Raw genomic sequence first — 13,874 nt, 5'->3', positions numbered from 1 at the left:
TTGTGCCTGCTGAATGCAGAATGTCTGTCCATCTTCTTGCAGCTTACTAACGACGCACTAAAAAGGCATGAAATACTTGGTTTTTTTATGTATTTCTTTTTCTTTTTTCATACGTAATTTTATAAGATGAGTCTTTAATATTTTGCTTTTCTGTTCAACAACAAACCCTCCATTCCAGCATTTGTTAATCTTTAAGGGAGCTCTACAGACAGCAACATGGAACATTCAGAAATATCTTACCTGGAGGTAAAGAGTTCAAGTGGGTTTTTTATAAATGTTGCCTAAATTCAGATTTTACTGGTGTCTTTAAAATAAAGTGTTTATTTCTCATAAAGCTGGCTTTATTTATTCATGTCCACCTGTGTATTCATACATTACTTTATCTGTTTAGACCAAGAATAAATACTGCCTGGAAAGTGGTACGGCTTTTAAATATTTATTTAAATATTTGGCAACACATTTTTGTTATCAATTTACAATCCCTCCTCATAAAATAAAACATTCTAATTGATTCCACTTTCTTTCCCTGTATAAATGAGTCTTTTGTATACAACCCAATAAAATGAAGAAAAAAAAAAAAAAATTCCTTCACTAAAATTATGAATTATCTTCAGTGAAGTTTGTGGGTGAACTGAATGAGATTGACAGAACCAGAAATGAAAATGTAATAGCTCACTTACGACAGCTGAGAGCAAAGGTCTCTCATATCAGCATTTATATTTTAATTGTTTTTAAAAACCTTTAAAGGCTGAAAGGTCGTGCCTTTTCACTTATCTATTGTTTGGAAGCAAAAATTCACACAACCCTTTTATAACATTACACAGTATTTAGAATGACTTCATGCTTGCTAACAACATAATGAAGACTTATATTCTAGGCCCAGTCATGTTTTTCCTTTTAGTGCTTGCTTTAGCAGCAAGTTTACTGGCTTGTACAAGGCTTCATTTACCCACAGAAATGTATGTCCATTTTGCTGCAGAATGATGCATTTATGTAAATGTGAACTTTTTAGTTGAACGTAAATGAAACTGTCGGAGAGTGTAGCTTGTATTTATAAATAGCCCTATATTATCTTTACTGCCTCTTGCAGATGTTAAGAGCCATCTGTTCCCTAAATTCAGACACAAATCTGCTACAGTACATTTGTATAAACAGACATGTACAGCACATTCTAAAAGAAAACATTATCTACACAATCTGTATATGAAGAGCAGCCTGATTGAGAAAGCTTTCTTTCAAACTTTGCAAACATTGTGAGAATAATAATAGTTCAGCAACATTCTTAAAGTTGTAGAGAAATTCATCAAATCTGGAAGGTGATTCAGCAACAGTTTTTCAAACTTTACTTTTACTGTCAGAACAAGCTTTATGAGGATTCCCTGCTCGTATTAATTCTCCACCAGCTCCTGATGAAGGGACAAAAAGCAGCAGCTTATAAAAAGCTTATAAAAAAAAAAAAACACAAATCAGAAACAAATCAGACTAACTGCGGATCAACGTCGTCCTCTCTATGTTTGCGAGGAGGAGGTTGAGGTTCATCCTCTTCTGTGTCTTGCTTGTCCCTCTCTGCCTCCACCCAGCTCTGTGGGAGGATGATCTTCTTCGGCCCAAACGGCGGCGGGCCCAGCAAGGCTTCGATGTCGTCATAGTTCACCACCTCACACTCTAATAGAGCGTTGGCCAACTATAAATACAGACATGGCAGATTAGAAAATGGATGCTAAATATGGGGATTTTTGCAATGACAATATCAGAAGAAATGGAGCGACGAACCAGGATCAGTTTGTCCCTGTTGTCCAGCAGCAGTTTCTCTGTGTGTCTGTAAGCACGAGCTATCAGCATCTTAGCCTCCTGTAAGAGCAGACGTAAAATATCATCAACAGCAAGGACTTAATAATGACAAATTTTCCACATTTATGGTGAATTAAATCAAGAACCCACATGATCCATCTGTTGCTGCAGGCCCTGGCTGAATGGACGGCGCCCGACAGCACCTTGCTCCTCTGTCTCAGGGAACGACACCTGCCCCACACTGTCGCACATACCGTACTGCTTCACCATAGAGTAAGCCACACGTGTCACCTTCCTCAAGTCATCCTGAGCTCCTGGAGAGACACAAGGGGGAGGATTCACAATCGGTTCTTAGGTCACAATGGAAAATCCAGCAATGGATGTGGTAGCTACGCAAAACCCAGTCCCTCCAGGGTGTTGCAGCATGCATACACTGGTGGTGCGTTTAAAGGCAGCTTGGAAATCAGGTTACCATGTCTTAACAACTAATTAGATAGTTATAACAGCTGAGAGTGCGGGGGACGGAGGGCACAGATACAGGAAGTGTGGGACATGTCCCATGAGTACACCGCATCAGTTACACCCAAGGTTGTGTACACAGTAAAAGCAAATCGTACAGAACATTTCAAAATGCTTTTTACAAAAAAAAGCAAATGTTGCCATTTAGCGTCACACATGCTTTTATACTGTAGGTTCCACTTTCAAGACACAATGTGAAACAGGAAGTTAAATTAGAAGGGAACAGAGATTGGTTAAAATTCTCCCCAGTTGCAGTGATAAGTCAGAAAATTAGGAAATACAGAAAACGTTAAGACGATTGGTCAGATCAATCAATCAAATTTTATTTGTATAGCACATTTCAGCAGCAAGGCATTTCAAAGGGCTTTACATCACCAAAAACACAAAAACACAGAGTCATGCAACATAGACTCAGCAATCAAAACATGACATTAAGTCAGGTTCCATCATTAAATTCGTAATTGATTACATTTCAAAAACAACTCTAAACAGGTGGGGTTTTAGTCAAGATTTAAAGGAAGTCAGTGTTTCAGCAGTTTTACAGTTTTCTGGAAGTTTGTTCCAAATTTGTGGTGCCTGGAAGCTGAATGCTGCTTCTCCTCATTTGGTTCTGGGGATGCAGAGCAGAACCAGAAGACCTGAGAGGTCTGGAAGGTTGATACAACAACAGCAGGTCTTTAATGTATTGTGGTGCTAAGCCGTTCAGTGATTTGTAAACTAACACCAGTATTTTAAAGTCTATTCTTTCAGCTACAGGGAGCCAGTGTAGGGACTTTGAAACTGGTGTTATGTGCTCTATCTTCCTGGTTTTAGTGAGAACACGAGCAGCAGCATTCTGGATCAGCTGCAGCTGTTTAATTGATTTGTTGGACAGATCTGTGAAGACGCTGTTGCAATAATCAATGCGACTAAAGATAAACTCATGGGTGAGTTTCTCTAGATCTTGTTGAGACAAAAGTCCTCTAATCCTGAAGATGTTCTTCAGGTGATAGAAGGGCGACTTTTGTGACTGCCTTTATGTGGCCCTGAAGGTTCAGGTCAGAGTTCATCACTACTCCCAGGTTTCGGGCCTGATCGCTAGGTTTTAGTTGTAATAACTGAATCTGTGCATTGACTCTGGATCGCTTCTCTTTAGGACCAAAGATAATAACTTCAGTTTTGTTTCTGTTCAGCTGGAGAAAAGATTTGTGGAAAAGTTGAGATACCGGTGAAAATTGCAAGTCTGAGCAAAATTTGCAAATGCTGAGTGAATTTGTATTAATATCAGCGATTGCAACACCGCTTCTCCTGGACTGAAAACCAGGAGAAGCATGTGGTACTGTGATTTTAAGGTTACATTGAAGAGTAACATCCTTACCTGTGGTGACTTTGTTAAAAGTGATGGCCTCGGCCGCTCTTCCTCCCAGAGCCATGCACATGCGCTGGAACAGCTGGTCCTTGGTGAGCAGGTACTGGTCGCGGGGTAAGATCTGAGCAAAACCCAGGGCGGCATTCGTTCGCGGAGCAATGGAGACCTCAGGAACACAGCACAGAAACACATTGTCACAATTTGTACATCTGCATTAACCTTAACTCTCCGGGAGTTACAGGTCTCAATAAAAAACAGTGAAGAATATTATATATGAAATCCCACTATTTGTGTTTCCTCTGCCTTGAGTAAGGGTGCAAGAAACTAATGATTGCCAATCAAGCCTCAACAAACTTATGAGGCCTAGTTGAAGCTTCATTTATTGTGGTAACACCTGCTGGAGATGGAGTTGTTTTTCTGCCTCGCAAAGGTGGCAGACACTTTGCGTGTCCACTTTGGGTTTTGTTCGATTCAGAGAATGACTTAAATTATAAAATGTTTCAGTCGTTTCTGTTCCTTCTCTTAAAAAAATCCCAGAAATAAATGTTTTACAAACAAAGGAAGAGAGAAATTTCCGAAAAGGAAAGATTATGTCTCAATCCATTTAGATATAAATCCACTAATTATGATAGCTACAAGAAGCAGCGCACTACCTTCATCACTGCCTCGGTGTGCTCCAGCAGCCATCCTACTAAGGCGTGTCCAGACTCGTGGAAGGCAACCACCCTCTGCTCTTCTTTAGACAGAATCTTGCTTTTCTTTATGCTCCCTGGACAAACACACGCATTTCAGTCTTACTGTGGTCAAACTAGAGGTGAAAGGCATTTTCTCAAAACGTTTGTGTTACTGTACCTGCTATCACTCTTTCCACAGCATACTCAAAGTTAAAAGTATCGATGGACTTGAACCCCTCTCTGGCAGCGTGCAGTGCAGCTTCGTTGCAGATGTTTGCAATGTCTGCACCTGCATCAGGAAAGTACGGCCTTGTAATCACAGGGAGGACATGAACGCTGCTTAAATCTTTCCTAACTTTTTTACTACTTCCAATACAAACATGAGCATGAACTTTTACTGGCCCGAAACACAAACAACAAGTGTTATGCTAGAAATAACACAACTATAAACTTTGTTATGGATAAACTAAAAATAAAACTGCTACATGTAAGTGACAAATGTGTGTACACTTTCAATAGAAAGTGTTTTAAAGGTAAAACGGCAAAATCCTTCAGTTGGATTTTACTATGGAAGCAGAAAAAGGACAAAAGAGATATAATATGCATGCACCACTGAAGCCTGGGGTGAGCTCAGCCAGCCGCAGAGAGTAGAAATTAGCTGGTTGGGTCAACTTCAAGATCTTTAGATGTTGTTCAAAGATCTCCTTCCTTTCCTGAAAGAGAAAAATCAACATAAGACCAGATTTCACCAGCTAAACCAGCTACCAAAGCTTAATGACCTGCTAGTAGGAACAAGCTCTTCCGAAAGTTATGTTTATGAGAAAAACTAGAAGAAAACTAAAAGCCACTGGAAAGTAGCAACTTTAAAAATGTGATGCTTGGAGGCCTTGATTTATTCTTGGGAAGACTTTGGTCAATTGTGAACCAATTACATTCACCAGATCACCAGTGTTGCTTTAAATTACCTGCAGTGTAGGTAGATCTATGAAGATGTGCCTGTCCAGCCGGCCTGGCCTCATAAGAGCATTATCCAAAATGTCTGCTCTGTTAGTGGAGGCCAGAACGATGACGTGGTCTGTTGTTCCCATTCCTGCCAAAAAAATAATTTCAAACATGTCATTAAGTCATTTCACAACCCAACAAAGTAAAACACAAAATATTACTTCACCCACCATCCATCTCCACCAGGAGCTGGTTGAGAGTCTGCTCCTCCTCCGTGTTGGAGAAACCTGACATATTGGTGGAGCGCTTCTTCCCCACAGCGTCAATCTCATCTATGTAGACGATGCAAGGCGCCCGAGCACGGGCCTCTTTAAACAGGCTCCTGACCCTGGCAGCGCCGAGACCTACACACAACCACAGTGCAAGTCACAATCGATTATCAAGCTCTTGTTGCAATTACTTTAAGAGCATTCTCTCGAAAAGTGGTTTATGAGCCATCTTTAACAAATCTCTTTAAATGATACAGTTTTTAAAGCAATAATTTTCTCTTTAAAACATTTGAAAAGTATGTCATATGGATACAACAAAGTACCAGAACATACAATGGACTTAAAGAAAAATCAATAGATCTTCTTATACAAGCATACAACCCATGCAAAAATGTCCAAAGTTGTAATCAATATTAATAAAACCTAAGTTTTTCTTTAAATCCCAGTAATTTGTGGAGAAAAACAGTTTTTTTGTTGATTTTCTGGTTATTTCTTCAATGCTTGGTGCTTACCTCCAATGACCTCCACAAACTCAGAGCCAGCCATAGCCAGAAAGGGCACCTGGGCCTCTGTTGCTACAGCTTTGGCCAGCAGGGTCTTGCCGCATCCTGGAGGCCCGAGCAGCAACGCTCCCTTAGGAACTTTGGCTCCCAGCTGCAGGTATCTTTCTGGACTCTGACAATAATAGATTGAATATAATATTAGACTTCTTCATCTCTATTTAAACACTTAAAATGTAATTTTTAGAGTTGAAATCAATGCAAAAGTGTGGTCTAAGTGTGGCTTCTTACCTTGAGGTAGTCAACAAATTCCTTTACCTCCATCTTAGCCTCATGCATGCCAGCTACATCTTTGAAACTCACTCCTTTCCCAGATTTTCCATCAACAATGGTGAACTTGGCCATCTTCAGCTGATTCTGTTGAGTTTTTTGTAAAGCAGAGTTAACACATCAGGCTCTCACACCACAATGGTAGAATAAGCAGCTACTGTTCTTTACATAACTCACAAAAGCACTGAAGCCGCCTTCTCTGCTGCCCATGCCTGCAAGTCGGAAGATATACCAGAGAATAGCCACCCCTATAGCAGCCATTCCCAGAGCATAGACTGCACTGTAAAAATGACAATGAATGTCAAAATTGGTCTTAATATCTTTTATTATATATTAGGGTGTGCGCACATAATGTCCCTGTTCTCATAAAAATACATATTCTTACTTTCCAAAGAATCCAGTGCGTTTGTATGTCACTGGTATCCTGTCCTTAGTGTCGATATTTAGTTCCTCCTCTGCTGCTCGCAGCTTCTCCTCAAACTTATCAATGTTTGCAACCTGCATTCTGTACATGAGTGCCAGCCTCTGCAAAGCAAGAAGTATGGACAGAAATGACATGTTAGCCTGAACATCTCACCTGCTGCTCAGATTCAAATGCTAACCATGACTAAAGCCTAAACAACCTACAGGTCTCCCGAAGATGACAGCCCCAGGATGAAGGTAGATTTCTACAATGTCACTCTCAGGAACAACCTGCACTCGGGACACCTCACCCTTGGCCAACATCTCGTTGACAAAGTCATTCCAGGAGATGTTGCCACCACTGGTATTAATAGAGTTAAGCAGGCTCATGATGATTGCGATAATGAAGAGCGTCCGCAGGCGCTCGCGGTACATCTGATCCTCCTGCTCACGCCGTTTCTTCTCCTCTGAAATATAAAGCAGAACGTAAAAGGCATGTGAAGAACAACATATAAATGAAAAATGTGTTTCAGCTAAATCTGTTCATCACATACCTTCATCTTCCTGAGGAGTTTTTCCCTTTGGCCCAGAACTTTTATTTTTCTGTTTATTGGCTTGAGACGCACTGAAAAAGTTAGTTGACCCTAAAAGTAAAGACATTTTTAACATAAAGTGTCAGCATTTAAAGACAGGCACAAGATAAAATATAGATTTAAAAAAGTAAGTAAATTTATTGTGTACCTAATAAATTTAATAAACCCACTGGATTCCTTAATAGGTTGCTTCTGATTAACGCTCTGCTGAGTCCAACCATGTCAGGACTCAAAGGTTTGTGGAGAAGACTCTGAAATAGACAACCAGAGGAAACAAAAGTTTCAACATGACAGGTTGATAATCTGTTACAATTATCCGCCTGTCATAATAATGACAGGCTGATAGGGTTGTCATTATTATGACAATAATAATGGAAAATTACAGAAAAAAAATCACAAGACTGTGTGTTCCCGAAACCATGCACACACACTCACACACACAATTCGGAAAAGCATTCACAGGGTAAGTACAACACCACTGGACTGAGCACAGAGTAAAACACCAGTGGGGTCTAAATGACATCATCTCTTAGGACAAAGGTGAAACCATTCACCCACCAGGACCTGATGATAACAATACACTGTATTGATATTTAGCACATTTACATAATGGACTGAAGAACTTTCACTAATGTGTGTTGCCACTGATGAAACAAAAAATATATACAAATAAAGGATTCTAAATTTCGTGAGAAGAACAAACTTTTAAAATAAGAATTAGGTTTGTTATGTGGATATGTATACTATATTGCTCTTTTCTTTATGTTCTCTCTCTTTTTGTATATTTTATGAACTACGGAAAGAAGTTTTCCTAATAGCTAATTCTGTGGCAATTATTAGATTTAGATACGTTTATTAAAGTTGGACAACTTTAAATAAACAAATCTTTTTTTTTTACTTAGAGCTATGCAATCTCTAATCATTCACGTAAAAATGAATGAAATTGACAGACAACTTCTAAATTAATACAACGCGTAGCTGAAAATAATAGAGTTTAACTAGTTAATGGGGCGATAATGGGAATAATATTAACAGTGCGACAGGTCAAATTAATTTGTTATAATTATAAACAAAATTTTGAGTGTGGAAACGCAGCATGAATCTGAATACAGGGGTGTAAATAAAAACAGGCAGAACACTCTGAGAGCCCAATAAGAGATATTTTAGAGATACAATGCAGATTAAAGTCTCTGTAGCAACGTCAAACTGGCCAATCTTTACAGCATTAATAATTTCCACCACAAAACACAAACAGAAGCTAAGTTGTAGAGTTTTATTTTGAAAGGCGCTCATGTCATTCACGCTCTGATTTACCTGGATGAGTTTCTTCTGAGGTTGACCTGTGAGAGTCCGCTCTGATCTTGGAAAATGCAGTGTCTTCCTGACATTAGCACACCTGGACAGTACATTACCAGCGCCTTCACTGGATATCACTTTGTTTGTTAAAACTTGATAGTTTCGCCTTGATAGCGTCCATATCACACATCTGCTGAATTTTCTGCAGATTCCAGCTCTGTTCAGCAATAAAAGAGCCGACATGGTGTCTACTATCGGTGAACATGGGTATTAGCTTAACAGAAAATGAGTCATAGCTGAAGTTTTCCAAAAGACCGATTTTAGGAGCAGTTGTTTTTACCCAACTCTCACTCTGTAGCTAGCATGATGCTACAGACGTAACAACCCTTCTTCTTTGCAGCTTAGGGAAGGTTGCCAAGCAACTCCCCGAGCAACACTGCCACCTGTGGGACGAAAGCAATCAGAGCGACTGGACGGGCATGACGTGTTTTCACACAAGTAGAGTTAATCAGATTAGATTTTAATATTTCAAGAAACTTTATGTAGTTTATCACATTTATACATATATCTTAACTGTTTTATCAATTAATTTATTCTAGAGAATAAAAAATAAAATAACAATATAAACAGTAAGTGTGTAAACATGTCAGTGATCTTATCTTATGTGTCAAACTCACCTAACGCAATGTAGATAACTACAAATGTAGATATTCAATCCTAACTGTATACATTTGGAGCTGTGGCTATTTTGTATGGCTTCTGGGTCGTGGTAAGCCTAGGCCTGGTAACAACCAACATATTCTGCATACAAAGTTCTGATAAGATGCCTTTAGCTAATTTGGTAAGGTGTAGGTATCTGTATTGTGGTAAAATACTTAGGTGTTCCACTGCTTTAAAAATAAATATAGGGAAAATGTAAAACTAGTTAATCTATTAAAAGTAGTGATAGTATATCAGCAGATGAAAAGGTACTTAAAGTATTCTAATTTTGCCTGTTTAAAATTATGCTATAAATTGGTGATATTTGTTAATTATGACTTATTTAGATTAGTTTTCAGCACAAAACTCACATCCAATAAAAAAAGGTGCCATTTTTGATTGAAAGTCAGGATTAAAAATCTAAAAAAAAAGCCTTCTTATATTATGTCCCCTTTCCTCCCTCCCAAAAAAAAATTCCATGTCGACCCAAAAAATTAATTCTTTTTTGTATATTTTGTAGTAAAAAAAAAAAAAAAAACTTTGAAAAAACTTCCTACAGTCCTGCAGAGGGCACTCTCGTTTAAGGCGAAAGGATGACGCTCTCATATAAACTCAAGTTAATTTGTAAACATAAATAGCACGTTGTGCTCAAACTTGGAGGATATACATCGGTTTCTTTCCACATAAGATTTATTTTAAATACTTATAGAAAAAATATTTTTGAGCATTACTTCCTTCTTTAAACATAAGTTAAATTGACCAGTAGAGTTGTCTATTGGATGGCAAAACACGTAAACCGCTCTCTGTCATGTCCCCGCCTTCGTTTTTTGTAAATAAATTACGCATTGCTTTCTATATAAGACGTGTACAGGTCAGTTTGAGTGGCATGTGTAATGGGGGTAGGGACATTTCTCTTTAAGCCAATGAGAATTCTCGTATTATGGCTTCGCTTTTTATTTTGACCAGGGGTGCAACTGATGTCTACACCCTGTCCTTCCGCTTCAAGCTAAACGATACATCTCAAATCTTAGCTTTGGACCAGTACCCTCGCAGAACCGCTGTTCTGACTTTTATTTTGAACACAAAACTCCATGACCGCCAAACCTTGATGCTTATCAATGTTGCGTTTTAGGCAAGCTGTTATACATGTAACAATGCACTTTGCGTTTTATTCTCCTTTTATAGTACAGTACATAACCGATTTTGGAATGCTGAACAATATTCAAAATGTGTTTCTGTATGCACAACAATGTTGACATTTATTAAAAAAAAAGAAAGAAAGATACACCTATTACGGTGGTTCCTAATATAGGAAACAAGTCTACCCAATGCTTGAACTCCATTTCCTTTTCTCAGTCCTCCAACTACATAATGGAGTGTGGTGTTTTGCGCTTGTAACTGTGAAGTGTATTCAGCCACGTTGGAACCTTCTTCTGCCCGTCTTTTAACGGAGGTTTGTTTCCTTCGCAGATCCAAAATGGAGTCTGTTTCCTCTTGCAGTAGGACTATCCGCCTTTAGTGCCGGAGCCAATGAGAAAGCTCCTTTCATCCCGGATGCGTTTCCGTCTCAAGCGTCTACACACTGAAGTCAAAGGCCGCCTGAAAACCGCTCGAATGGCTTGGCGGAGAGGATTAAAGCGAAACAAAAATATTCTCTTTTGATGCTTTACGTTTACCCAAGCAACCCTGCAGTTCTACAAATGGACCTCTACAGGCTCTTAGGTCGTGTTGAAGATGAAGTAGCTGCTCCGTAAACAAGTTTTCCTGGATATTTTAGTCTTCGTTTCTTTGGACGTCTGTTGGTCTCTACACGGTTTTAACAAGCTAGCGCTAGCAGCAGTGACTGGTGAACTGGGTTTAGCTGCAATGGTCTTCTCCAGCTTATGCGGATGTCTCCGGAATTTATATTAAACCGACGGCGACAAATGGGACCATCCAGGAACTGTCGAAAGCACTGCGGCATAGACTAAATGTTAAACTTTCAGATGACTATTTAAACTCGAATTAAGACGGAGGTAAGAGCCATGTTACTAACCCTTGCAATGCTAACATGTTAACAACAACAAACTGATTCCTGCGGCTTCCATGGTTTCACTCTGGTTGTAGTATGTTGCGACAAAGGTCAACTTGCAGTATCTCTTTTTAATCATAGCTTTTAATAAGCCGTTGCAACATTTAAAGGCAAATTCCCTGTATCACTGTTATGTAATAATAGCTTCGAATGCTTGTTTTTATATAGATTTCTTTTATTTAACTGGGAGACAGAGTTTGTTGTGGAATGGCTGAGAATTTGAAAAAAGCAGCGATTCACAAGGGATAAACCTAAACAACTTCATTATTTTATGGTAAGTTTAGTTTCGAGATTTATTTTAGTTTTTAATGAATCGTCACCAGTGTGTGAAGAGATTAGCATTGATAGTGTGTTGATTTTTGCAATAAATCAACACATATTTTACATGGCTTGTCCTGAACAGAAACACTACGGTATATTGTTAGTTCACATTAAGTTTCAGGGTTGTGTTATGCTCCCATTACAGGGATACTTCCCCTTTTCCCAGACAATAATTAAGATTGCAGATCTCTAGGGATTGCACTTAATAACATCCAAATGTGGACCCATTTTAAACGGCTCACTGGCGGTGCTCATTTGGCAGTTGATCTAACACACTACCAGTCTGTCTGCTTTTCCATTAGCTCTGCACAGTGTCGTGGATTTGAAGTATGAAGCGCCAAGTGCTGGCCATTTGCTCGACTGTTCCAGAACTGAAGCAAAATGGATGTGTTAAGGGAGCAATGAGTTGATTTCTGGTTTTAAAAAAAGCCATAAAGCATTGTAGAGCTGTTAAATAGAAGGTTTTGAAGTATTTGTGTGCCACTAGAAATTATCCATTACTAACAGGTGTATAGGTGTATTTATTTACAACCTTAACAGTGGACTGTGGGGACATGCGTAATCTAATCAAATAGAGTAGTGCAAATGTGTGTTTTGTCTAGAAGGTGAAATAACAGGATTACTTTAAAAGAATTAGAATATAGAGGTGAAGCCTGTTGGTTTGGTGCAGTAGCAGTGATGAGGAAAACACTGCAGTGCTGCTGGTGGTGTTTTTCACCAAGACACTGAGTGTGTTGTAGCTTTTAGAAGCTTCGGATCTACTACACTGCAGATGCATTGATGCATATCGCTCTTTCAGTTGAACTTGGCCTCTATTTTTCATATCTTTGGAATCTCTACGCTTATCACAGTGCAGTTGTTATATGTGGAATTGAAGTGACTTTATCTTTTATTAATTGCGGTTTCAGACCGATTTCTATTGCCATGTATGCGGGGCTTTTTATGTAACTTCTCTGTCTCATAAAAATAGTGCAGTCAATATTTATGTCAACAGCACTTTCAGTTTTGTAGTCTGGTATGTTCTAAGGATATCGTTTTTATAGGAGCTGATAATTGCAGAGACACCGAACTCCCCCAAATCTGCTTGTCATCCGGTTCCCATTAGTGCTACTGAGACTTTTCTCCTGTTCCCATAAGTGATACCAGAGAATCATGGTATACCCTCTGTCTGCAACAGGAAATGGAGCTCTGCTGGGGTTAGAAAGGTCATTAGCTCAAGAGAGAAAGACAAGCCGCATTTCTGTAATGCTGCTCTGCTTTTATCCAGCTGCACATTTATAAAACTCCCCAAGCTGCCTCTCCCTGCTTGCGGGACTAACCTGTTTTGCAGTGAGGGTTGTGAAGTATTACGAAGACATGTGACTGATATCGTTGAACGTTTTGACGACATTGGGCTCGTCACTGTTAAAACTGTATGCTTTTATAAGCTTTTTGGGGTGAATTAATGGGAAGATGCTTCTGATTTCAAGTTGTTTATAGTTTATGTGGGATAAAAATCAATAGTTTTTATAAATTGCTGCTCACTTTTTGAGTTTCTTAGTAGTTACATCTTAGACCCCTCTCTAGCTTGTAAAGGTGTGGTTCTTCATGACATATATTTGACAAGGTGTCAGATTCCTCAGAAATCTTGGTCCATATTGACATGATGGTGTACTGCAGTTGCTGTAGAATTGTCAGCTGCAAATCTATGGCGTACATCTCCTGTTCCACTGCATCCCAAAGGGTCCATTTTTAAATTCAGAGGTCACTGGAATAGAGTTGACTCATTGTCATGATGAAGTAAACAGTTTTGAGATGATTTGAGCTCTGTGATCTGGTGCTTTATCCTCCTGGAAGTATCAATGGGAAGATGGGTGCACTGCGACTGTAAAGAGATGGACATGGCCAGGAGTAAATACCAAGTTAGGTTGTGGCATTTTAACAGAGTTCAATTGGTTCTTAGGATGCCAATGTTTGCCAAGAAAAGACTCCCAATATGATTACATTATCATCACCACCTGCTTGAACCATTGAGACAAGGGATGGGTGCACATATTCATGACAGAACATATAATTTAGTAAATTTATCATATATTTAAAAAATGTACTGATGGTAACAACGCAAAACACACAAAATGTA

The 13,874-nt window shown here is 39.0% G+C and overlaps 2 protein-coding genes across 3 annotated transcripts in view; one reads left to right on the top strand and one right to left on the bottom strand.

Moving 5' to 3' along the window:
* Positions 1 to 421: 421 nt before the first annotated feature.
* On the bottom strand, positions 422 to 9,066 carry spg7 (SPG7 matrix AAA peptidase subunit, paraplegin). The gene is made up of 18 exons (XM_032561113.1): positions 8,683 to 9,066; positions 7,517 to 7,619; positions 7,330 to 7,419; positions 7,001 to 7,242; positions 6,759 to 6,898; positions 6,551 to 6,653; positions 6,335 to 6,460; positions 6,056 to 6,218; positions 5,505 to 5,678; positions 5,298 to 5,422; positions 4,943 to 5,045; positions 4,511 to 4,621; positions 4,312 to 4,427; positions 3,668 to 3,824; positions 1,942 to 2,105; positions 1,774 to 1,851; positions 1,488 to 1,684; positions 422 to 1,406 (listed from the first exon to the last, which is right to left on the bottom strand). The coding sequence occupies exons 1-18, from the start codon at positions 8,905 to 8,907 to the stop codon at positions 1,367 to 1,369; spliced, it is 2,457 nt and encodes an 818-aa protein (XP_032417004.1). The 5' UTR covers positions 8,908 to 9,066; the 3' UTR covers positions 422 to 1,366.
* A 1,864-nt stretch (positions 9,067 to 10,930) lies between these two features.
* ankrd11 (ankyrin repeat domain 11) overlaps positions 10,931 to 13,874 on the top strand; it is a 115,845-nt gene continuing 112,901 nt past the window's right edge. Inside the window, exon 1 of one of the 2 annotated variants that reach the window (XM_032560783.1) lies at positions 10,931 to 11,378. The gene's annotated coding sequence lies outside the window, so the exon portion shown is untranslated. The remainder of the gene's footprint in view (positions 11,379 to 13,874) is intronic. The other variant, XM_032560782.1, reaches the window with a different exon arrangement.

This window comes from Xiphophorus hellerii, chromosome 4, assembly GCF_003331165.1.
Source record: "Xiphophorus hellerii strain 12219 chromosome 4, Xiphophorus_hellerii-4.1, whole genome shotgun sequence".
Taxonomy (NCBI): domain Eukaryota; kingdom Metazoa; phylum Chordata; class Actinopteri; order Cyprinodontiformes; family Poeciliidae; genus Xiphophorus; species Xiphophorus hellerii.
This window is presented reverse-complemented; position numbering and strand designations above follow the sequence as displayed.